We start from the raw sequence: 26,101 nt of genomic DNA, 5'->3' as shown, positions 1-26,101 counted from the left end.
AACTGTCAAGATAAATAAAGCTACCTTATTTTGCTGTTATAAGACGCACCTGATTATAAGACGCACCCCAAATTTTGAGGAGAAAAATAGGAAAAAACATTTTTTTTAAATAAAATGGTGGTGCTTCTTACAATCCATGCATCTTATTGCTTACAGGGGGTGGTGACTACGGAGGAGCAGGGTCCTAAGGTCGCAACTGGCAGAGGCAGGAGTGGGGCGATGCTGCGGACCCCAGACTGGGAGAAAGGGGTGGTCGGATGTGTGACACTGCGGGTGTTTGGTAGGGCGGGGGCTCCGCCGACATTTTGTGAACGCCTGAAGCCCCAGCACTTCCATGGTTTAGTCTACGATGGACTCCAGGAAAATGGCTGCTGCGGGAGGCGCATGCGCAGATGGAGATCTTGGCGCTGAGATCTCATCTCCTGAGATCTTGGTGCCGAGATCTCCAGCCATTTTCCTGAAGTCCACTGCATAGTAAGCCATGGAAGTGCTGGGGCTCCGGGCTTTCACAAAATGTCTGTATATAGCGTATATACTTAAGTATAAGCCAAGGCACCTAATTTTGCCACGGAAAACTGAGAAAGCTTATTGACTCAAGTATAAGCCGGGTATGAATTGTCCCCTCATCCCTGTCCTGGTATGCATGGCTCTGCCGTCCCTGTCATTGTATGCATGGCTCCCTCATCCCGTCCTGGTATGCATGGTTCCTTATTCCCTATCCTACTCACCTACCAGCGTGCCCTCGCAGCTTCTCGGTGGTCCCGGTGTATTCGCAGCATCTCTATGGTTCCAGCTTCCAGCAGCTCTTTGGTGCGATCACGTGGTGAAGCTCATTAAGGTAATGAATATGCGTTCCACGCCTATGGGAGTGGAGACGCGTGCATATTCATTACCTTAATGAGTGGCGCCACGTGATCGCGTCGGAAGAGCTGCTGGGTAACCATGGAGATACTGTGATGACGCCGGGTCCACTGAGATGCTGCAAGGGTATGCTGGTGGGTGAGTAGAATGTCTTCTGGAAGCCGGCGGCTGTCACTATGTGCTTCTATAAGAGAAATGAATATTCATTTCTCTTTAGCGGCGGGCACAGTTACAGCCGCTGGCTCCTGCCTCCTGTGACCCGCTGCTCCCCCTACCCCGCCGGCTTTCTGGACAATTGACCCGTGTATAAGCCGAGGGGGGGGGGGAGTTTTCAGTCCCAAAAAATGTGCTGAAAAACTCAGCTTATACACAAGTATATACTGCACATTAGAAAAAAAAGCTTCTGCAGGCGGGTGCCACGGCGTTTTTTTTTAATAAGCCAAAATCAGGAGTGGAACAATCAGAGGAATAGTCTAATAGAAACTCATCACCACTTCTGTATTTCTCACCCACTCCTGGATCTGGTTTATACTGATGTCAAATATAAGAATGTGTGACCGTGGCCTTATAGTGATAAACTCCTTTGAAGGAGATACCAGTTATTGTTATTTATGTACTTTTTGTTGGTGATACCTAGTATAGTAGGACCGGGATTCATGGCGGTATCCTACCTGTAAAAATTGCACTAGCTCAATATTATCAAAGTAATCACCCGTAAGGCCTCGTTCCCACGATGAGTATTTGGTGCGTTTTTGATGTTGCAGATTTTCTGCACCTATTAGAGGTAGATTTCGTTACTTGCGTTTGTGACGCTGTGGTTGTCTCTTGTTGGTATGTTCTGCTAAATAAAGCTGCTTTGTTTTTGATATTTATTGGCATTTGACAAAACTTTATTGATAGTCATGTGAGGATTAGGTGCGCTTTTGATGTTGCTGATGACACACAGATCTACATCTCTGGAACAGATATAACCTCCCTACTAACCAGAATCCCTCAATGTCTGCCTGCTATTTCATCCTTCTTCTTCCGCTAGATTTCTGAAACTTAACATGGACAAAACAGAATCATCTTTCCCCCATCTCACGTGACCCCCCCCAACGAACCTATCCATTACAGTAAACGGCTGCCCACTCTCCCCAGTCCCACAAGCTCGCTGCCTCGGGGTTATCCTTGACACTGATCTCTCCTTCAAACCTCATATCCAAGCCCTTTCCACTTCCTGCCGACTTCAACTCAAAAATATTTCACGAATCCGTTCATTCCTCAACCAAAAATCTGTAAAAACCCTAGTCCATGCCCTCATCTCTCGCCTTGACTACTGCAACCTCCTGCTCAGTGGCCTCCCCTCGAACACTCTCGCACCCCTCCAATCTATTCTAAACTCTGCTGCCTGACTAATCCACCTGTCCCCCCGCTATTCCCCAGCTTCTCCCCTGTCAATCCCTTCACTGGCTCCCCATTGCCCAGAGACTCCAGTACAAAACCCTAACGATGACATACAAAGCCATCCACAATCTTTGCCCTCCATACGTCTGTGACCTCGTCTCCCGGTACTTTCCTGCACGCAACCTCCGATCCTCACAAGATATCCTTCTCTACTCCCTTCTTATCTCCTCTTCCCACAATCGCATACAAGATTTCTCTCGTGCATCTCCCCTACTCTGGAACTCTCTACCACAACATATCAGACTCTCACCTACCATCGAAACCTTCAAAAAGAACCTGAAGACCCACCTCTTCCGACAAGCCTACAACCTGCAGCAACCACCGATCGACCAAACCGCTGCACGACCAGCTCTACCCTCGCCTACTGTATCCTCACCCATCCCGTGTAGATTGTGAGCCCTCGCAGGCAGGGTCCTCTCTCCTCCTGTACCAGTTGTGACTTGTATTAAGATTATTGTACTTGTATTTATTATGTATACCCCTCCTCACATGTAATGCGCCATGGAATAAATGGCGCTATAATAAATAATGTGTTTCACAGCAGAGACGCACTGATAACATGTACGCTTTTTTATCTGCAGTTTTTCAGCATCTAATGCAAGTCTATGGGGAAACTCTCCACATAAGCCTCCGGGTGCTCAGGATGTCTCCGAGGCTCTTTTTTGGGGTGGGCTGTGTTCACATGTGGTTCTGATGCTGCAGTTCTTCGTATCCTTGGATAATTCCTGTCGGATATTTCCTCTTACTTATCTTTTATAAAACATGATTGATGCCGTCCTGTGCGGATTACACGCGTTTTCCTCATTTCATTAGTCTATGGGGAATATACGCCAATAACACGTATTAGTGGACAACCTTATTCATAGTGCAGTGATGACGAATACCTCACATAGAACACAATTACTATAATTTCCCACGTAAAAACTCTCAGGAAACGGCAGACTGTGCATCGTGTGACTGGGACGCTGAAGCCTCTGCGTTTTGTCTCTCTATAGTGCCATATTTCATCTCTTGCGCGCCCCCTGCCGGGGATTGCAGGTCACTGCGGGCCGGGCACAGGCTGCAGATATCAGCGCTTCTCGGTATGTTCCTATTATTGCACATAACACAATGCAGATGAGTTCAGCCGCGGAGCTCCGGCTGTTGGAGAAACGTCAGCACTGCGGTATCGCTCCGTCCAACGCTCCACAGTGTGTACAGTGCACAGACACCACGCTTCCGCCAGAACCATAGAGTCGGGCGGAAGTCGGAGCAGAGTGGTTCCGGGTCAGGGGTCGCACACGTTTCCATGTGGTGTGTGCTGCAGTGAGACATCCGGTGCACAGGCTCCTCGTACGGTGAGTATATACGGTCGTGTTCCCCCCTTATAGCGCTGTGTGGGGGGCGCAGCTCCGGCTGCTCGGGGCTGGCAGTGTGGGAATCTGCATTTTATGGAGGAAAGCTGTAGGAACCGTTCAGACTGGTGACTCCAGACCTTTAGCGGTTGTGTAGCCTCAGGCCTCATTCAGACGTTCGTGTTCTGTCTGCGGTTTCTTCATATAGAACCTGCACTCATTCTAGTCTATGGGGCTGTTCACTTGCCTGCGGTGTGACTGCGTGTCCGGGCCAGTATCGCACTGATTGGCCTGTTACCGCCATCACGGATGATTACCGACACCACTCTATGTACAGCACCAAGATGGCGTCTGCGCTCTGTCCCCGTAGCGGACAGAAGTTTTATCGTTGGCTTTACCTGAGGAACACTGACCAGACACTCCATCTATGCTTGTGTGAATAAACCCAGACGTCTGAACGATCCCGGATGAGATAAGGGTCCGATGAGCTCACACCTGCCCTCTATAACAGCGCAGTGTCCCATAATAATAGGGATCCTACTATAATGTCTCCCCGTGGTGTTCTCTGGATGGTGGGGGCTGTAATGTATATGCGACAGTGGGATGTTATAATGTTATTAATCTGGCTCATATGTGCCTGTACCTCCCATTGTATGGAAGAGCCACAGGCTGCTCCTCTTCGTACCATCCGGGGTAGCACGGCCATCCCCAGTCATCTGACGTCTGTCCCCCCGATCAGTGGATCACGCTGTGGCAAACACGCATCAAAGTGGCACCTGTGGCAGGGCGCAGGCATTCGTCGTAGAGGCGTCTGCCTGTGGCGGGACGCAGGCTTTCGTCGTAGAGGGGTCTTCCTGTGGCGGGGCGCAGGCTTTCGTCGTAGAGGCGTCTGCCTGTGGCTGGGCGCAGGCTTTCGTCGTAGAGGCGTCTGCCTGTGGCAGGGCGCAAGCTTTCGTCGTAGAGGGGTCTTCCTGTGGCGGGGCGCAGGCTTTCGTCGTAGAGGCGTCTTCCTGTGGCGGGGCGCAGGCTTTCGTCGTAGAGGCGTCTTCCTGTGGCGGGGCGCAGGCTTTCGTCGTAGAGACGTCTGCCTGTGGCGGGGCGCAGGCTTTCGTCGTAGAGACGTCTGCCTGTGGCGGGGCGCAGGCTTTCGTCGTAGAGACGTCTGCCTGTGGCGGGGCGCAGGCTTTCGTCGTAGAGGCGTCTGCCTGTGGCGGGGCGCAGGCTTTCGTCGTAGAGGCGTCTGCCTGTGGCGGGGCGCAGGCTTTCGTCGTAGAGGCGTCTGCCTGTGGCGGGGCGCAGGCTTTCGTCGTAGAGGCGTCTGCCTGTGGCGGGGCGCAGGCTTTCGTCGTAGAGGCGTCTGCCTGTGGCGGGGCGCAGGCTGCCAGCAGCGCTCACACTGTATATGGGCGACAGATATGTGCTGTTATTTAAAGGGCTTCCACCGATATTGGACATTATTCCCTATTTGTAGGGTAGGGAAACTTCCCAATTGCTAGGAGTCTGATTAATGTGCACCCTCACTGATCTCAAGATTTTTTTTTTTCCAAAAACAAAAGGTCACTGGTGCCCTACATCAATCTTTGAGATCACTGCTTTTACTTTATAATTTCATGTAATGTAGATATTTCCTGTGTACCAAACCAGTGACCGCTCTACACACGAGAAAGCCTTTATGAATGATACCATTTGTCCTCATTCTCAGAAGGTCCTGATTATCCTTGTGGTGATCCATCAGGCAATGATCCCTGGGAAAATGTATGCGAATAAGCTCTTCCTGAAGGAAGAATGCCCCCTATAGGCAGCTATCCTGTTAGTCAATGTTCCATGTTCAAAATAGGTTTACTCAAATTTATAAATGGCTAAAATTGGAAACTGCTTGTAAAACAAGTAACTTTGCAGTTTCCCAATTACCTTAAAATTTTCTTCGTTCTCAAGAATTGTACTGTTTTTAATTTTATGGCGTATAAATCGTTGCGAAGGATACGGGCACTCTCAAATAATTGCGTGACCATTGGCTTTGTACAGTGAGCAATCCCTCTTTTTTAAGAATGCAGAGGACTTCTAATATGAGACTTTTATCTAGGCTAAGAGCATGCGCCGCTTTTAGGCTCTAAACTTCAACAACTAGTTGCACCACTGTGGAGCTTTCTGGATCCCACGTGCCTCGGTCCCTTGTGTTTCCTCCATGCTGCTCTTAGAGAGCGCACAGTTCAGATCAGCAGTGCGACCATGCTCCTTATCCAACCTGTCGATCTTCTGCAGCACCACCACTGGCAACCATGAAACCGGGAGGCAGGGTAGCGGTGCGCTCCTGCAGATTAATCTAGAGGAGACCCCTTTGAAGAGCCAGGAAACATTACAGTTCAAATGAATATAAATGATCTCTGCCAGAAAGAAGTAAACTCTTTCTCTGGTGCAGCCTAGTGTGGAGGTGGTTGGGTAATATCTGACCCTTTAATAAACCACAATTAAGGAGTCCTCTACAAAACCAAAAATCCCATCTGTAGTCGGCTGTTTTAGGTCTTTCCCTCAAGGTATTAGGGTACTTGTTATCTAGGTCAGAGACCTTTGACTTTGGTGTCGGGAGAGGAGGTGGGAGAGGCAGGTATTGTTTTTCCTTTTTGCATACCTTTTTTTACCCACAAGGTATTTATTGGCATGTAAGGCAATGTTCACACGTTCAGTATTTGGTGAGTTTTTTACCTCGTTATTTGTAAGCCAAAATCAGTGGGTGATAAATACAGAAGTGGTGACATTTCTATTATACTTTTCCTCTGATTGTTCCATTCCTGATTTTGCCTTACAAATACTGATTTATAATACGGTACTGATCGTGTGAACGCGTCCTTATGGCAGCTGGAGGTCTTCTTAAAGAGAAACCATATCCCTAAGAGCCAATGCAAGTTGTGATGAAACTACTCGTATACTTAATCTAACTACTTGGGTTCCTGCTTTTTCTATGATTTACAATAAGTTTTGCTTTGTTTCTAACTGATGTCTATAGAAATTTGTACCTATCTACTAAAACTTCCCCTGGTCTCCTGCGTCTCCTGTGGCTCATGTCACCTTTATGTTGATGTTCTTACACTTTTTCTCTTCAGTTTAGGACTCCGCGCCCATAACAAGCCACAGACATGACTTCTTTAGCCCATCAGCTGAAGCGTCTGGCCCTGCCACAGACTGACGCCAGCCTGCTTGGTCGGCATTACGTGGCATCACTTCTCTTTGATCCGAAAGAAGCTGCAAGTATTGACAGAGAAACGTTTTATGCTCTCGGTAAGCAGCAGTTTCCAATGAAATAACAAAGTGCAAAACCATCTCCAGCTTAAGAATATCCCAGTTTGTCTCTGTTCACACTGGTGCTGGTCCTTCCTTTAACTGGTTTTTGAAGGACGCTCCTAATGGTCTGATCAGACAATGACACGCCCTATCAATATGGCATCAGCATTACCAGTTGGAAAACCTCATAAACAGCACCATTTATTGTAGTGGAAGTAGAGTCATAAGTTGGCATCAAGTGCCGGTGGATCTAAGCGTCTGGTATTATATTTGGAAACTAATTTTTGTGTAGCGCGCCCTGATATTTTATTTTGTCCAGTCTAAGGCTGTTTTCACATTAGTGTTTTTTTGCGCAGCGCATCGTGCGCGCGCATGCGCCCCTATGTTTAACATGGTGGGCGCATGGTCTAGTGTTTGCACGCGCACGTATGCGTTTTCATGCGCATGCGTTTTTTGTAGTGTGCGCCTAGGCGCGCCCAACGCAACCTGTTGTATTTTTGGGTAGGTCCAATGCCGTAAAAAAAAACCCACATGCGCACGGAATGCGCAAAAAAACCCACATTGCAGTCTATGGGAACGCAGGCGAGCGCATGGACATGAGTTAAAAATCGCATGCGTTTTAAGAGTTAACACGGCTACAAACTGGTTAAAACGCATGCGCCTAAAAAACGCAAACGTATGCAAAACGCATGATGCATTTTTTGCATGCGTCTCTATTGCGCACGAAGCGCAGCGCTAAAAAACGCTAATGTGAAACTAGCCTAATCAGTACATTATATCTGTTACTCAAACGAGTAGGGGGTGCACCCAATTAATTGGTTAGCTTGAGAAGGGTGCTAGTTCCTCTGGAGCCAATCGCTAAGCTCATGCAGACCAATACTTGGAAGGAAAATATATCCCCTATCACTATATATCCTGCTTCTCTTTCTATAGATTTCCTGCATCAACATATGATGTTGTCTGATTGACCATTCCAATAACTAAGCCAGCCCTCTTCATTTTATATACATCAGCTGTGTGAAAGAAAGGGGCTGGCTTAGCACAGACCTCTGCACACACAGGGCGTAACGATAGATTAAATACTGTACTATGCTAGACGGCCGTGTAACTTTTAGATATGAACTATGTTAGTAAATTATGTAACTTGCTAATTTAATCAGATGTAACTACAAGTTTTTTTTTCCAAAGCTGGCAACCCCTTTAATTAAAGTGTAACTCCAGGTTTTGAACACTTGGCAGTAATTCTCCTCTGAGTTATCAGCGTTGTCCTCCCACTTAGGACTTGAAGAAAGGGGCTGCAGCATTCAGTATAGATAGGATGTACTTCCGAGGAATAGGAGGTACTCTGCAGTACATGGCAGCAGCCGCTACATGTTAAATGGAGTTGGGCAGTGCAGAGCCATTCATTGTTTCACTTACGGTCACCAGAGCTTATAGGAGCAGTGCAGGTGCCATGTGTCAGACCCCCACCAGTGTGATATTGATGATCTTTAGTACACCATATGACCAGACAGCCCCTTTTAAGATGCGTATTTGAATGTATAGAAATAATTCCACGTTTCTTTATCCTTCTATAGGATGCACTGGACTTGAAGAGCTTATGGGGATTGACGCGTCCTTTGCAATCTTTGAGGAGACCCTGTTCAGTACCACTTCTAAAAGCTTGGAGCGCAGCGTGCAAACTAAAGCCGTGAACCAGCAGCTGGATGAAAACATATCCTTGTTTCTTACACACCTGTGCCCTTACTTCATGCTGAGGCCTGCCCAGAAGTGCCTAGAATGGCTTATTCACAGGTTTGGTATCCAATATTACAGTCTGCATCCACAGGATTTATCATGCATGCCCAATATATGCGCCCCCGATGTCTGGAACCCCCACCCATCTTCTGGTTGACCTCAAATATGGCAGGCATAGTGGACTAAATGTCAAACAACCAAGATTAAGTTTGACTAAATTTAATGTTCACAGTGGATGGAAATGGAAATGAATGCCCCAATTTGGAGATCTCTCTGTAGTTAAAGACTCCTACCTAAACTGGCCAACCCGTCCACTAATGTAATTCCATTAGTAACAATGTATTACGCAATTGCTGTTTTTCCAGTTCCCCAATATATATTGTGTGTAGTATATATTATTGTGTGTATAATGTACTACAACATAGAGTAATGTTTATTTCCAGGTTTCATATCCATCTCTACAATCAAGACAGTCTGATTGGTTGTGTTCTGCCATATCATGAAACTAAAATATTCGTCCGCGTCATTCAGCTTCTAAAGATAAACGAACCTACACATAAGTGGAACTGGCTGTACCACATTCAGGTAGGAAATCAAGAGGTGTTGCGTCCCGTGTAAGGAAACTGTTAAGGGAAAGCAGTCAAGATTTGTGCAACTGAACCACAGATGTGAATGGGACAAGCTCTCTTGTTTTCAGAGAAAACATAAATCGAAATTAAGCCAGGACTAGGAAAGTGTCATGTCCCCACCCCATTGACTCTTCTGCATATTTCCAGCCTGCTCCTTGTCGTGCTGCCATGGTTCGTGCAGCATGAATCTCGTGAGGTTCCCTTTAAACAACTGTCCCATCCTAATAATACATTGTGCATGTGGTTATGAATGTTGCTGTATTCACTCTGCCCAGTTCAAGGCCAGAGGAGCATTAGGTGCAGCAGACCCAGATGTGGACAAGATAAATGATTACAGGCCACCATTTTCAAGATTGTGCAGAATGGTCATTGGTCACCCCATCAAATAGCCTGTAGCCAAGCACTTCCACTGTAAAGGGGTTCTACACTTTCAGAAAATCCCTGCTCTGCCCATCTAGGCGGAACGCCCCACTCAGAACCACGGAGCTCAGTGGTCACCAGCAGCGGAGCCAATATCAGACACTGAGAGCAGGGACACCCAGTGGTCAGCCCGGGGACAGTGAGTAAAATGTGCTCTTTTTTTATAACCCCTTCACTTTTGACTTGGCTTCATCGGAAACCTAACAAGCTCCATATTTATTTTTAGGTTTTTAATAAAACATTTGTAATATAAGATGTTGCATTGCTTTTTCAAGAGCAAGAAGATGATGTTCCCAACTGGATTACTTTAGTAGACTGTTCCCTGTGTGTAGGGCTGTTCTGTGTGAAGACTCTGCAGTCATTTAACCCCGCAGTAAAATCAATAATTTTACGCTAAGAACTAGTGATTAGCGAACTTGCTCAGATAAGGTTTTATCTTTGCTTGGGTGCTAACCAAGTGTCTTTGGCGTGCTCGAATACTATGTTCGAGTTCTCGCGGCTGATCGACAGCCACAACACATGCAGGGTTTGCCTATTTTTTAGACAATCCCTGCATGTGTTGGGGCTGTCGGACAGGCACACACGATCATGCCGGGTAACACCTTATCTGAGCATGTTTGCTCATCACTACTAAGAACATGGAAAAACAACACTAGTGGGTGGCGACTGGCCAGCAATTTTTTGGCATAGAACAGATTTAACCTTCGAAGGAAATCGGCCCTGCCATGTTGGGATGTCAGCCGGGTTGGTGACTTTATATTCACAGATACCTGCTGAGGTGTGTGGGCAAATGTCGGCTATTGTGCACCTGTCCTATTCTAGCAGGATAAGTGCACAAGCAGAGTTATCATTATCAGATTGGTGGGAGTCTGACATCCCCTACCCAACCGATCATCTGTTACCAGATCCCACAGTGAGTGAAAGTAACTGTGTACAGTTCTAAGTGGCCGATCTACACCTTTGTAGGATCTAATGTGTAGTCCTTGACTACAGCTAACATCAGCTAGTCTGTGTCGGACCCCCACAGATCTGTTATTGATGACCTGTGCCAAGGATAGGTGATGAATATTAGATGCTTGGGCAATCACCTTAAAATAAAACATCTGTTGCTTGCCCTTACTAGATGCATGTACAGCAATCAATAGGGTTAATGCTTTGGCTGAACCACCCGAAAACTCTGGTTTGAAGGGTTAGAAATTGCGTTTTATGAGTCGCACATCTGCTCTCCTTTATCCATGTATATGAATGATTGGCGTAAATGCCAAACCAAGGGTCCGGTCTGTGTCCAATTCTGCGGGGCTAGTTTGTATCTGCACTTTCCTCTGTCGTGCTTGTAGTATATGTACTATTAGTATTTCAGCAATGCTACTATCGTATTGTCTTTTTTGTTATTTTTCTATACAGAAACCTGGCGTTCCTCTTGCTAGAAGCACCGTAATCACACATTGTTACAAGGATATGGGGTTTATGGAGTTTATTTGCAACCTGGTTACGAAATCTGTGAAGGTTTGTATTTATTCACGTATGTCTTACTTTGGTCTATGATCTACTTGGTGAATGACTCTAAATCCATCACTTTTGGAAATATTCTAGATTATGTCAATCCATCAGTGATAAGGCCGTTATGTATGCGGCATTCATTGTCTGATAAGTTCCTTCTGCATCATCATGGGGCTGGGAGATCACCTTACATTTACTTTTATTTTTATGCTTCTTTATTTCCGGAATCATGTTTTTGTCTGTTATTTTATAGGTTTTTTCCAAAGATTCGGAAGGCAAAGCCAAGCTGAGGGTCTTGATATCGTTTTATGTCTCGACGATTGTGGCTGCTATGGAAGCTGCAGAAAATCTTTCAGACACATTTGTTGCCAAGCTCCTTCCTTATGTACAGAAGGTATCAGTCTGACTAATATACACCCTTTGTCCTGTACAATACTAGGTGTGGACCTCAGGCCTCCAGAGGGGCATCATTTTAATGCAACTTGGCAGAGGGTTTAATCAATGGTGCAATCTTAAACATTGATGGAGAGGTTTCCTGCACTGGTGGAATGGGACAACTTCTTGTTCACCAAATTAAAGAGTAGCCGCTAATCTGTGAAATTGAGAAACCAGCCAATAAATGAAGAAAGTAGCTGAGTGCTAGCTCTACTCCGGTTCAGACTTGGGAGCCACGGTCAAGGGTGGGGATCATCTCAAATTCTAGTATCCGCTTGCACATTTAGGGTGAGGTTTTTGTCACACAGAATTTTTGTATGATTATTTAATTATTTTTCTTAACAGAAGTCATTTGTCTCAGCGGGTTGTGGCTGAGCAGGTGCCTCTCTATATAAGATATATGAGATTTATTGAAACAACGTAAAGTGCCTGACTTCTTATCACCCCTGGTTGAAAAAGGACCTAGGTCTATCAAGCTCAACCTTTAACTTCCCCTCCTTTAGGTTCTGGATGGAAGTGGTTGTGCAACTTAACAGCATGGCTCCGTCAACTACTTAGTTACTGCTGTTGGGTAGAATCAGCTCCTAGAAAGAGGATCTGTCACAAGGTCAAAAGAGGCAAGTATTTTGCTCTTATTGTAGTTCCATTGCTCACCACAGTAATGAAGTTGTTTTTTTTTTGTTTTTTTTCCTAAGTCCCCTTTTTAAATACCATAAAAAACAGAATAAGTCAGGAGCAATGGAATTAAAATAAGGGCAAAAACTGTCCACTTTTGACCTGGTGATAGTATCTCTTTTAAAGGGCACTGTCGGCACACAGACTGTTCAAGCCAAATACAGCCGCTCGGTGCATAATGGCGGAGACAAATATTTAAATACACCTTCCCACCTACTTGTTTTTCCCTCGATCTCCACCGCCCTCTTTGATAGCTTTGGCTTCATAGATCTAGAGAAGGGCAGTAATGGAGGGAAAAGAAGCAGGTGGGAAGGTGTATGTAGCCCCTTCATGACGTATTGTGTACATGCCAAATATAAAGTAAATTAATCTGCAAATGGCGTAACAAGAAAACAAGTCAAAACGCCAGAGTTTTTTTTGTTGTTGTTGCATTACATTGCAATAAAATACCATAAGAAGTGAAAAAAACATCATATCTACCCCAAAATGGTGTCTGTTAAAACGTCAGCTCAGGGCGCAAAAAATAAGCCCTCACCCAGCCCCATAGCCTGAAATATGAAAAGCTAACGGTTGTCGGAAAGTGGTAGCAAAAGCAAATTTCTTTTATTGACAAATTTCTGAATTTTTTTTTACCACTTAAAAGAAAAACGAATACATGTTTGATATCTGCGTACTTGTACTAACCTGGGGAATCATAATATCAGGTCAGTTTTACCATGTAGTAAATATGATGGTAAATAAAACGAGCAAAAAAGACACTGTGTGGAATTTCACTTTTTTAGCAATTTTACTGCACTTAGAATTTTTTTTCCTGTTTCCAGTAAGCTATGTGGTAGAATGAGAGATATTCTAAAGTACAACTCATCCCGCAAAAAACAAGCTCTCATTTGACCTTTATTGGTGGAAAAATAAAAAAGTTATGGCTCTTGGAAAAAGGGAAGGGAAAAAAAAAACAATGGAAAATCGCCTGGGGTGAAGGGGTTAAAAGATTAGCCCCAGCATGACGCACCGGACACCTGTACTTGGTTTGAGCAGTCATTCTGTGCTGACAGTCCCTTTAAGACTGGCACTCCATGTTTTGGCACCCGTATTATGGCTGCATCACCAGGACGGCTCCATTTTAATCTCCTGGGTTCCAGAATTTGGTCCCATATTCACCAGTGCATCTTATGGCTGCAAAATGGCTAAAAATAAAGAACAAAGTCCTACATTTCTGGCACCACATGTAATATTTTCTTTCTAATTTCTTCCTTGCTTTCTACTATAGGGGTTGAAATCTTCTCTAGTGGATTATAAAGCTGCTACCTACATGATAGTCTGCCAGCTCGCTGTAAAAACTGTCATGGAGCCAACATTGGTGAAAGCCCTGGTATTACAGCTCAGCCGCAACCTGCTCAAGACGCCATCCTTGCTTCGGGAAGGACTGGGATCTATAATAATTCTTTTACAGAGTCAACAGTCAAAAGCTGTAGGGAATAAGTAAGTACCTCTAACACAGGGCGGGTGGTGCTTGCGTTGTGCAATTTACTTTACCATCCTGATCATCGGCTACACACAACAACGGTGTCTTATTCAGCCTAACAGAGGCTCAAGTATGACTGTGAAGTGTTACGTTGGTACAATTTTTATCGCCTTGTAAAATTGCCCTTTGATAGTTTGACATTTCTTATATGTTAGAAGTTCTCGATAGTAGTCCAGGTGCTGAGACCCCCCAGTCATCACTGAGATAGAGGGGCAGAAGCGCTCGGCCGAGCTCTGTGCCCTTACGCCTGTGATCAGCTATTTTCTGAGAAGTGATGAACTCGTGGATCTCAGCATCGGGAAATCTTCTGACATGACATAAATTGTATCAAAGGGCGGGTGAAAGGGTAAGGATCATCCAAATAAGACTTGACTAATATTTTATTATCTAATCTTTCTCCAGGCCGTTCTTGCATCTCTGTAAGGTCCCTGAATTAGTCAATGTGCTTCAAAAAATCGCAAGCTCCTACGACACAAGCTCATTGTTAGAATACCTGCTCCCAAATCTAGTCCGTGCCATGGTTTCCTCATCTACAGGTAGTGTCTGTTGTGTAGATCCTCAGTGATGGCCTGGAATAACCACATTTCAGATTTTTCACGTTGATCTGTTTTTTTTTGTTTTTTTTTTAGTTTTTGTTCCTGTTTTATGTTTAGATTCTTATGCATTTTCAAAATATTCAGAATTGAGAGTCCTCAGTGGTTGATACCTTTTAATGGCTAACTGAAAAGATGGTAACACATTGCAAGCTTTCGAGACTACTCAGGTCTCTTCTTCAGGCTAGACTAATACAAAATCTGAAGAGTCACATATTTATGCACAATACAACACAGAAAAAATGAAATGGATAAGACAAGTGACGTGAAGCAGAACTATCAATATGGGAAAGGGAGAAACATAAATATTGGACCAGTACATAGATAAGGAGTCCGGATGTTTTATAGTCCTCTGATTGGGGTCTCCTAATGTGTTGTGATGCCCCCACCAGGTCTTGAAAGCAAATTCCTTAATTGATGTAAAAAGACATAAATCCATGCTTGACACATTCATTCCAGCACTGAGAGTGTCAAAGGTCGTCATAAATTTATACTCCCAAACACGTCTCTCTCTCTGAACTATATTATCTATGTACTTGTCCAATATTTATGTTTCTCCCTCTCCCATATTGATTGTTCTGCTTCACGTCACTTGTCTTATCCATTGCATTTTTTCTGTGTTGTATTGTGCATAAATATGTGACTCTTCAGATTTTGTATTAGTCTAGCCTGATGAAGAGACCTGAGTAGTCTCGAAAGCTTGCAATGTGTTACCATCTCTTCAGTTAGCCATTAAAAGGTATCAACCACTGAGGACTCTCAATTCTGAATATTTTTCTATCTACTGGCTAACACGGTACAAAGATATACATCTTTCCTGTATGCATTTTCATTGATTTTTTTTATTTTTTTTTTTCCGCTCAGAACACGGTGCAGATGATCCCAACCCAGAATTGTATAAGAATAATCTGGAAGCAATTCTTCACAACATACCCCTGCAGAAAAACTTGGATAAGCTATTAGCTTGGTATGAAGGCTACTTACTCAACAAGAGCAAACCCGACGTATAGAATAATAATTTTAAAATCACGTTATACCCCTATTTCCAAATTGGCACATTGTGAAAATGCTTTCCATTATTTTACATTAGGTGTCTACATGCGATTGTCCATTAAAATGTAAAAAAATGAACACACGTTAACAACTGTAGCTAAACTATTGACCCAGCTGGAGCCTTAGATTCACAACACACTGTAAAAATATAAAATTGACTGCAAAAATCATTCATGCTTATGTCTACATGCAGACATCATCATGTATGCTGTGTTTGGATGTGTAAATGATCATCTTATTCTCGTAGTAAAAAAATAAAATAAACTCCTTACCTCCCAAATATTGCACTGGGCACATATCCACTGTTGTTGGTAAATGGGGTGATGATTAGTGATGAGTGAAGTATTCTAAGGTGTAATCCATACTCAGGTGTTGACCGAGTGTCTTTGGTGTTCTCAAAAAATACGTTTGAGCCCCTGAGGGACTGCATGTCTTGCAGCTGTTCGACAGCTGCAAAACATGCAGGGACATCCTGTTAGTTAGGCAATCCCTGCATGCGGTGCGACTGTCGGAACAGCCACGAGACATGCAGCCCTGGGGACTAGAACTTATTTTTCAAGCACGCCAAAGACACTCGGTTAGCACATGAGCATGGATAACACATCGCTCATCAGTACTATTAATGTAAAGAAAGTTTCCTCCCTCCGGTTCTAAGGAGACATCAGGCCAGGATGCTGTGTCTGATCACTCACAGGTTCCTTGCTGGATGCAAAACTTTTAATGCTGATTCCCAACGAACAATTGATGTGCCCCAAGGATTGCACCCAAATTGTTGAGCCGGAAAGCAAAGAAAGATATTAAGATGCTCTGATATTCTATCAGCCGCAAGCATTTTAAGTAATGAGCTATTACATGCTTGCTGGTGAAACCCTCCTCATTTTTTGCATTATTTTGCACATTTTGTCTTTGATCAAGTTTGTGTATTATTACAACTCTTTGAATGTAATATAAATGTTCTGCCTTATTTTGAAGCACTTTCCTGGAGGAATTCCTCCGTTATGGGGAAGAACATCAAGGAGATGATGACAAAATGTCTGCGCTAAGCCAATGTTTTCTCCCGCTCATCAGGCTGCTGGAAAACAAGTATGTAGAAGCAAATTTAGGATAGTCCACACATCTTTCCTTTTTTATTTATTTATTTTTTTTTCCTTTAGACTTTTTCTTACTGTCCTTTTTGTGATTGCATATAACTGTAAGCTAGTGCATCTTTTTTTTTTTTCCCGTTTCAGTCATTGTGATTTTCAAGATTTTTGCTCTCTGTTATTTAATCAAATTTTCCGCTTCCAGGAGCTAAAATAAATCTGTCCTGGACATGTGATGGACACACAAATGCAGGCTGTGTTGCAGCACAGCTCTTCGATACACATACTGTAGCTGTAGACGTGCTGTGGGTAGTTCTCTGGAGCAGGTGTTGTCAGGAATCATCACCGTTGCTGTAGAATATAGGGCTGAATGCAACGTTTCCACAAACATGATGGGACCCAACCCATTATAAGTTAATCTGCCGCAGCAATGGCCACAGCTGTATCAACGCTGTGGATATTGCTACAAAAAAGTTCCTGGCGAGCCTCACATTTCACCATTTACAATGGAAATGGTGAAATCCAAAATAACTTTGGTAGAATAAATTGATGTGGTCATTCTGTACTGTGGATATTTTTCATAGCTTGTGCATGAGATTTCTTAAAATCACATGAAAAATGCTATTACTATAAAATGACACTGATGTTTCACAAGTGGGAACTTTTCAAGGTTATTTTTTTCAGATATTTATGGAATGTTTACCTGCTAAAAGCTGAAACCCCAATACAGAACTAGTAAGAGAACTTAGCCCCACGTATACTTAGAATGTTCTGCTGCCCTGAACGCACTTGGGCACTAAATCGTCAAGATCCGCTGCTGGCAGCTGTCATTCTTATTGCCAATAATGTTGTCCGAGATGTCCTCCACGGGAGACAAATCCGGAGATACTGCAGGCCCTGGTAGCACATGTAGGCCACAGAGGCGGCTCATAGTTGCACGACCAACATGCGACCTGGCGTTGATTGAGAAACCTTCACAGAGGGAATCGCATCGGTTTTCTCATGGGACTATCGTGTGGGGTGGCTTAATATACAGTAGCTGACTAATATTCATTCCAGGTACACTAACAGCTTGGGGATACATTGATTTGGTGGTGGAACCAGTGGTATGTCCATTTCCCCAAAGTGTCCCAAGAGCCGTTTTTCTACACGATGTTGATAGGATGAAAGTTGCTCATGCTACTCTGAGCAGCCTGCGTGGCCCAAACCTACTGCCATGGCCTCCAGTGTCTCTGGACTTGTCTCCCACGTCTGGGACATCATTGGTTGGCAATTGTTGAGTGATATTTCAGATATTGCATATGTTAGCCTCCAACAGTGTCTGCAGATGGCTATTACATTCAGATATTGTGATTTTATTGTATCTGAGCACCCGGCGGAGTTTATCCATATGTAACACAACCTTATTCTGGGCTTCTAGATATCCTGAGGCACTGGATTTTGTTTTGGAAAGGCAACTGAAGGATATGAAAGATCAAGAGAAACAAGACTTATTCCATCAGTTCATTGCGCTCTCCACCAGTGGAGGAAAACATGAGGTATGGCCATGGTTAATCACTGCTGACATCAGCCCTAATGTCATAGTATTATTAGAAGGTTTGTATGTGAGCACTCATAGTAATGGCTGAACTCTTCCAGTTATTGGCAGACTGTGATACGTCGCTCCTGCTTAGCTTGAACCACCCACAAGCCGCGGTAAGACACCTTGCTCTACTGCATCTAAAGGACATCATTGAGAAGTCCAAGGTGAGTTGTTGGTTTTAGTCTTTGTGTTTTGGAGTCTTTGGTCAGATTGTAAAATCAGTCACAAAAATATTTCTAACTGGAACCTTTCACATTGGAGCTGTCAGGGCCGCAAAGACCTGAGCGTGAATTGATGGCATAAATATGGCTTTGAGATCAACTGGCATCCATTTCATATTCTGTCATCCTAAAAGACACACCTCACCCAGACTGAACCCAGTTATGTGTACTGCAGGAACCTTGAGGGCCTGTCCTCAGGATTGGCCATCAATACTAGGTCGATGGACATCTGACTCTCAGCACCCCACCAATAAGGGGGCTGCATTTCTTTTATTTTTTTTTATCTGGCACAACTTCATATTTTACTCTGTCGCCTCATTGGGGGACACAGTACCATGGGTGTTATGCTGCTGTCCACTAGGAGGCAACACTATGCATAATCTGAAAAAGATTAACTATGGCTCCGCCTCTGCAGTATATACCCCTGGACGGCGTCGGCCTTCTCCAGTTATTGCTTAGTGTCGTATAGGAGGAACACCTAAAGAATTTTTTTCTCTTTTTCACTTCGTTTTTTTTTCCGGATGACAGATGAAGAAAAGTGGGTCTCCTGTGAGACTCCCGGCATGGCTCCTTCCTCGGCCCCCTATTATGGGGTGCCCGGTTGAAGTTGAGATGGCTGTTCCCCAAGACGCTCCTTCCCCAGTCCTGCGGGTGCTGGTTCGAAGTCGAGACCCCCCTCCTTCCCCAATTCCTTTTGGTCTTGGGTTGAGGTCGAGGCGAGGAGGAAGCCCCCTGATGGTGACAGTAGCACCCTCCCTAATCTCCCTCTGGGGGAATTAGGTTGAGACGCCTCAGGTAGGGTCTGTACCACGGCAATCTGCAGCTCACAGTATCCAGGGACCCCAGCCCAGCTGCGGGCTCCTGTCGGGGCCGGGGGGGGAGTGCGGGCAGGCATGGCACATACAGACACAGGGCTCCCTGCGCCCCTGTCTCTGCGGCAGCACCAGCTCCATAACGCCTCATGGGGGCCCATCACAGGGCCCCACTTCCGATTGTGGCCCCACCGCTACCCTGCCTTTCTATCGGGGGGGGGGGTCCGGTTCAGATCTGACCCCCTCCCGGATTTCCGCGCCGGCCTGGAGCCCTTTCTGGGCATCGGTAACTAATTCAGGCCGCTGCTTCGGCCTAGCTGAGGTCGTCGCCTCCTCTCCGCCCCCCGGCCCGCCCCCCCGGATGATAAATATGACACTCTACAGTGTCTTAGAAGGGGCGGATCGAGACAGAAAGGGTGCGTTTTTACACATCTCAGCGCGCTCTTTCTCAGCTCTCCGCCCCCTTCTTCTCCCTCCTCATCCTCTCGGCGGCCATTTCTGCTGCAGGCATCAGCAGCACCACGCCAGCCAGTCTCCGGGGGGAACAGGACTGTGGATGTTCGGCGCTGGACCTAGGGGCACGCTGGTGGGGTAAGATCACAGCTCGGGTTTTTTACTCGGCTGTGAACCCGGATTCCCTGTAAGGCTCTCCTATAGGTTTTTCCCTGCATAGCCACCCCTGTAGGGCCCTCTCATAGCCAGCCCTTCCGCACTCTGTGCACTATGCCGGGCTCAAGGTCCAATAGAACCAGGCAGGACTGCTTTTATGCATTCTGCACAGCCTGCAAAACCACTCTCCCCAGTGGCAGCACGTACCCGCACTGTCGGGACTGTATCCAAAATACTGGGCCAGAACCCCAAGAGGCTCCTACCAATGCTTCAGCGGCTGCTACCACACCGGAATGGGCTACCCAGATGTCGCAGTCCATAGATAACCTAAACACCACATTGCTCCAGGCTCTGCAGGGTCATGTCTCAGCTATGAGCGTTACCCAGCAAAGGGACAGCTCCACTCAGGGACAAGCCGTTTCTGGCTCTCCCAGATGTAAGCGCACCCACATGTCGCGTTCCTCTGCGTCATCCCATAGCACACGGTCATCCCCCTCTAGGGAGAGACACCGTAGTTCCAGGTAACCTAGACCGTCCCCTACCAGAGACAGACAACGCAGATCTCCACAGCGATCCCCGACGACAGAAGGCCTTCGCCCCAGCTCGTCCACCAGGGATACGCAGGATTCGGAAGGCATCTGCGACTCCGACTCAGACAAAGAAACGGAGAGGTCTCTGGTGCCTTGTCCCCCTAGCAATACAGCGCTAGTTGAGGACATAATCTCTTCCATCCATCAGGTGCTGGACATTTCCGATCGAACCCCGGAAGCCCCAGAACTCAAGATTTGCCTTGAAGGTGTTCTGAAACCACCTAAGGTCTTCTCTAACCACCCGGATTTTCAGGCAATCCTTACTAAGCAGTTTTCGCAGCCTGAGAAGAAATTCACCAATCGCAAATATTTGGAGGCTAGGTACCCCTTCCACAAAAGGACACCAAGGAGTGGACAGATCCGCCCGAAGTGGACCCCCCAGTCTCTAGGCTAGCAACACAGACCCTCCTATCACTGCCACATAGCTCAACCCTCAGGGACTCTGCAGACCAGCAGGTAGAACGCATGGCTCGTTCAGTTTTCGAAGCGGCAGGGGCCTCCCTGGCTCCCGCGTTCGCTTCAGTATGGGTGGCCAAGGCCATTCTTGCTTGGGCCAAAAAATTGCAAACTGGCCTCCAAGCTTCAAATCCTGAGCTGTCGGACCAAGCTGTTCAAATAGCAGTGGTAGCAGATTGCATGCTTCATGCAGCTCTGGATTCCGCAAGAGGTGTAGGGGCAACTCACGGGCGGCGCAGAGGCCAGACAGGACCTGGCAGTCGAAAACAGGCCAGGCGAAGCCCAAAGGAGGAAAACCTCAGAATTTCTCCTCATCATGACTCACGAACTCCGGAAGACACTCCACCCGTAGGCGTGCGACTTCTACTCTTTCAGCAATTCTGGTTGCCTTTTACAGAAGACAGGTGGGTCAGGGAAATAGTGTCTTCCGGATACAAGATAGAGTTCACTTCCAGTCTACCGAACCGGTTCTTCCTCTTTGTTCCAAACAAGTATGTACGTGTTCGTCATTTTCGCATGGAGACCCTTCGGTCCATCATTGCGTCCATGGAGCAAGGACAATATCTCGCCACCATAGACATACAGGACGCATACCTGCATATACCGATTGCTCCCACCCATCAGAGATTTCTCAGGTTCGCAATCGACCAGGACCACTATCAGTTCGTGGCTCTCCCATTCGGACTCGCCACGGCTCCCAGAACATTTACCAAGGTCATGGCTGCCACCATGGACGTTATACACTCCAGAGCTATAGTAGTCATTCCATACCTGGACGACCTTCTCATCAAGGCTTCCACTTTCAAGGACTGCGAGGTCAGCGTCTCAATCACAATCGACACTCTGAGTCGCCTGGGCTGGTTAATCAACTTACAAAAGTCATCTACTTCCCAGAGTCTGTCTCTGACCTTCCTGGGGATGCTATTCAACACCTCCAGGGGTCTGGTGCTCCTTCCCAGAGACAAGGCTCTAGCTCTCCGTCTAGGAGTTCGCATACTCCTCCGCAATCCCCCCCGATCTCTCCGGTTTGCCATGAGAGTCCTCGGCAGGATGGCAGCAGCAAAGAAGGCGGTACCATTTGCCCAGTTTCACCTCAGGCCTCTTCAATTAGCCATCCTCAAGTCCTGGGACAGGAATCCTTTCTCCCTCGACAGGAAGTTCCGGCTAATGTCGGCAACCAGGAGGTCCCTGCACTGGTGGCTCAAGCCAACCTCACTGGCAACGGGAAAATCCTTTCTCTCAGGTCAATGGAAGGTCCTGACCACCGATGCGAGCCTGACAGGTTGGGGTGCGGTGCACCTACATCACAGGGCACAGGGCAAGTGGTCACCAGTGGGAAGCGAACATGCCCATCAACGTCTTGGAAATTTGGGCCATCTTCCTGGCACTGAGAGCCTTTTGTCACTTACTGGCAGCCTCTCATATCAGAGTACAGTCGGACAATGCCACGGCAGTGGCTTATATGAACCACCAAGGCGGGACCCGCAGTACCCAGGCGATGAGAGAAGTGGCACATATCCTCCATTGGGTGGAAGGCACGAGGTCGGTATTCTCTGCGGTCCACATTCCGGGTGTGGACAATTGGGAAGCCGACTTCCTAAGCAGACAAGGAATGGACTCGGGAGAGTGGTCTCTCCATCCCGAAATCTTTCGACAGATCTGCCATCGCTGGGGGAACCCGGACGTGGACCTAATGGCATCCGATCTCATTGCCAAGGTCTCCAACTTCATGGCCAGGACTCGCGGTCCGCGGTCGCTCGGAGCAGATGCCCTGTTTCAGGACTGGACCCAGTTCCAGCTTCTGTACATCTTTCCACCTCTCCCCCTGATATCCAGAGTCGTGAGGAAGATGAAACACGAGGGAGTTCCAACCATCCTGATCGCGCCACACTGGCCCAGACGTACATGGTACACAGACGTCGTACAACTTACAGCAGATGTCCCCTGGCGTCTCCCCGACCGTCCCGATCTTCTGTCACAAGGCCCGGTCTACCACCAGAACTCAGGGGCTCTCAATTTGACGGCGTGGCCCTTGAGACCTGGGTTCTAACCCAGGAAGGACTCTCAACGGACGTCATTAGAACCATGATCAGGGCACAGAAACCAGCCTCCGCCAAGATTTATTACCGTACCTGGAGAGCTTTCTTCACCTGGTGCGAATCTCGCGGCCAGATTCCACTCCCTTATTCCCTCCCAAAAGTCCTTGGCTTTCTCCAATCGGGCCTGGACGCCAGGCTATCCCTGGGCTCGCTTAAGAGCCAGGTGTCAGCACTCTCAGTGCTTTTTCAGAGACGCATCGCTAACAAGCTGCAAGTAAGGACCTTTCTCCAGGGGGTTTCCCGATTGGTTCCCCCCTACAGACGTCCACTGGAAACGTGGGACCTCAACCTGGTACTGACAGCATTGCAGGCACCACCTTTCGAACCCCTTAAGGAAGTCCCACTCCGCATTCTATCACAGAAGGAGGTTTTTCTGGTGGCAATCACCTCGCTTCGCAGGGTGTCTGAATTGTCAGCACTCTCCTGCAGACGGCCCTTCCTAGCCTTTCACCAGGACAAGGTGGTTCTCCGTACAGTACCATCCTTCCTTCCGAAGGTTGTGTCCAACTCCCACCTCAATGAGGAAATTTCACTGCCGTCCCTTTGCCCGGTTCCGGTTCATAGAGTGGAGAAGGCTCTGCATACGCTTGACCTCGTCAGGGCATTGTGTATATACGTGTCTAGGACTGCACCCTTCCGGAAGTCTGATTCCCTTTTCCTTCTTCCGGAAGGCGTTCGCAAGGGTCTGCCGGCTTCCAAAGCTACCCTTGCCAGGTGGATCAAGTCCACCATACAAGAGGCTTACCGCCTTAACAATTCTCCTCTTTCGGCCGGTATCACGGCACACTCTTCGCGGGCGGTAGGGGCCTCCTGGGCCATTCGGCACCAGGCTTCGGCACAACAGGTGTGTAAGGCGGCCACTTGGACTAGCTTACACACGTTTACGAAACACTACAGAGTTCATACCCAGTCCTCACCGGATGCGAGCCTGGGTAGACGGGTTCTGCAGGCGGCAGTGCCCCAAGTTTAGGGACCTGTCTGCACAATATTCGTCCATTGCTTCCCACCCAGGGACTGCTTTAGGACGTCCCATGGTTCTGTGTCCCCCAATAAGGCGACAGAGTAAAGGAGATTTTTGTGTGCTCACCGTAAAATCTCTTTCTCTTAGCCTCTAATTGGGGGACACAGCTCCCACCCTGTTGCCCTTACGGGCCGTTGTTGCGGTTGAGTTCTCATATTGTTCTTTGAGCTTGTACATGGTGGCCTTATTACAGGCATGGTTATGTTATTTCTGTTAACTTCCTCCTAATGCTTTTGCACAAAACTGGAGAAGGCTGACGCCGTCCAGGGGTGTATACTGCAGAGGAGGAGCCATAGTTAATCTTTTTCAGATTATGCATAGTGTCGCCTCCTAGTGGACAGCAGCATAACACCCATGGTTCTGTGTCACCCGATTAGAGGCTAAGAGAAAGAGATTTTACGGTGAGTACACAAAAATCTCCTTTTTTGTAGCTGGTGTGCTTGGTATTACAGCTCACTCTCAATCACTTGAAATAGAAACCTGTAGCAATCCAATGCACGATCTGGAGCTATGTCTAATAAACAATACAGAGAGCAAAAAACATGGCAGTACTAAAGTAATAACATTAATTGATTAAAAATTAATGAACTGCATTCAATACAAAATGTAAAAAACATACAATACACACACCTGACGAAGCCTTTGTGAAACGCGCGTCGGGTGTTTGAGTGAGCATTTTCGCTAGTCATTATATTTTGGTTCTGATATTGTGTAGGCTGTACTATATATAGCTTTCATGGCCTTCAGTATATGGTTAGTCATTGGGTGACTATATGTTACAATTACTAATATATACAATACTATATACTCTTATGTACATGTTACTAAATGTCACGACTCAACAGGGGTTGGTCCAGCGGACGGCACAACACACACACACAAATGGGAGAGGAAGGCCCTACTAATAGGGAATGAGGGATGGACACCTCCTGAGCTCCAACCTGAGCCTGTCCCTTCACTCCCCTAACGCCCTAAGCAGGTTTAAACCATCATGGAACCCAGAGCTGCCACGCATCTAAAAATGGATCATGAGTACCCCCCTTTCAACGAGGGGCCTCTGGGACCCTTAACACCGGACCTCATTGGAAACGACGTACGGTGAGGACGCCACGATCCACTAGGATGCTCCTCCACACTCTCCTGATCCTCAGGTTTAGGGCAAATGCAGCCCAATGGAGATGGCAATAACGTAGGTTCTGGAATTGTAACAAATCGGAGCGCCAACCTGTGGAATACGTTGTGTACGTGCATTACTGGGGGTAACCCCAGATGGAAAGTCCCCAGGCTGAGAATGGCCGACACCTGTTACGGCCCAATCACCCTAGAACTCCTGGTCCCAGATGTTTGCTTCCACATGATGTTTTTGGTGGACACCCACACGTCCTCATTCACACTCAGGTCCGGACTTGAACTTTAATTTCCACACACGCATTTACCAATGGATGGTGAACTCTTTGAGTAACAGGGTGAACTAGGGCGCCACCTAGTATTAGGGCCAGGAAAGGCGCCCCTGGTCCCAGTTGACTCGCCAATCGAATCATGACAGTATGCATGTAACTTTGAATGAGACTTCTTCATACTATTGGGGTTCCTACTGTGGCTCATCCACCAATCTGTCCTTGTCTGTATTTTGGGATTTTTATTGTATGTTTTTATATTTTGTATTCAATAAAGTTTATTTTTTAATCAATTAATGTTATTACTTTAGTCCTGGCACATTTTTTGTTTTCGCTACTGTTATGGCTTAGTGCCCTCTGAGACACCTTACCCTTACCTGGGTTCACAACTCTTTGATGTGTTTAATAAGCAGTGAAGGAAATTTGCTGCTCAACAGAGTCCTGCAGCCCCTGTTAAACATCATTGACAGGGATGCTTGTCGTCGAATCCCAACTGATCTAATACTTGATGCTGAGCCGGTCTTCTGATTCCTGATGCCTGAACCTGGAATCAGAACCACGTGTATATATATTTTAGATCAGATATCAATCTGGTTACTACTGTGTCTTAATTTCAATCTCCTAAGTAAATTCTTTTCTTTACTAGGCTGGCTTTGATGAATCCTTTATTAAAGAAGCTATTTTATCTCGGCTCATGGATGACAACGTAGAGGTGCTTTTGGCTGCCCTGCAGTCATTCAAGGTCGGT

General features: G+C 46.5%; 1 protein-coding gene across 1 annotated transcript in view; it reads left to right on the top strand.

Moving 5' to 3' along the window:
- Positions 1–3,501: 3,501 nt before the first annotated feature.
- The window catches only part of HEATR1 (HEAT repeat containing 1), a 117,952-nt gene continuing 95,352 nt past the window's right edge, over positions 3,502–26,101 (top strand). Inside the window, exons 1-13 of the mRNA XM_073557504.1 lie at positions 3,502–3,644; positions 6,743–6,917; positions 8,498–8,714; positions 9,101–9,242; positions 11,111–11,212; positions 11,460–11,600; positions 13,584–13,795; positions 14,241–14,374; positions 15,296–15,398; positions 16,457–16,567; positions 17,987–18,104; positions 18,205–18,312; positions 26,000–26,095. Of these exons, the coding sequence (XP_073413605.1) occupies positions 6,776–6,917; positions 8,498–8,714; positions 9,101–9,242; positions 11,111–11,212; positions 11,460–11,600; positions 13,584–13,795; positions 14,241–14,374; positions 15,296–15,398; positions 16,457–16,567; positions 17,987–18,104; positions 18,205–18,312; positions 26,000–26,095 (1,626 nt within the window). The 5' untranslated portion in view covers positions 3,502–3,644; positions 6,743–6,775. The remainder of the gene's footprint in view (positions 3,645–6,742; positions 6,918–8,497; positions 8,715–9,100; positions 9,243–11,110; positions 11,213–11,459; positions 11,601–13,583; positions 13,796–14,240; positions 14,375–15,295; positions 15,399–16,456; positions 16,568–17,986; positions 18,105–18,204; positions 18,313–25,999; positions 26,096–26,101) is intronic.

The sequence above is a fragment of the Dendrobates tinctorius genome, unplaced genomic scaffold, assembly GCF_039654945.1.
Source record: "Dendrobates tinctorius isolate UK_male_01 unplaced genomic scaffold, ASM3965494v1 ptg000250l, whole genome shotgun sequence".
In the NCBI taxonomy this organism is placed as follows: domain Eukaryota; kingdom Metazoa; phylum Chordata; class Amphibia; order Anura; family Dendrobatidae; genus Dendrobates; species Dendrobates tinctorius.
The sequence above is the reverse complement of the archived record's forward strand: the minus strand, read 5'-3'. Positions and strand labels throughout refer to the sequence as shown.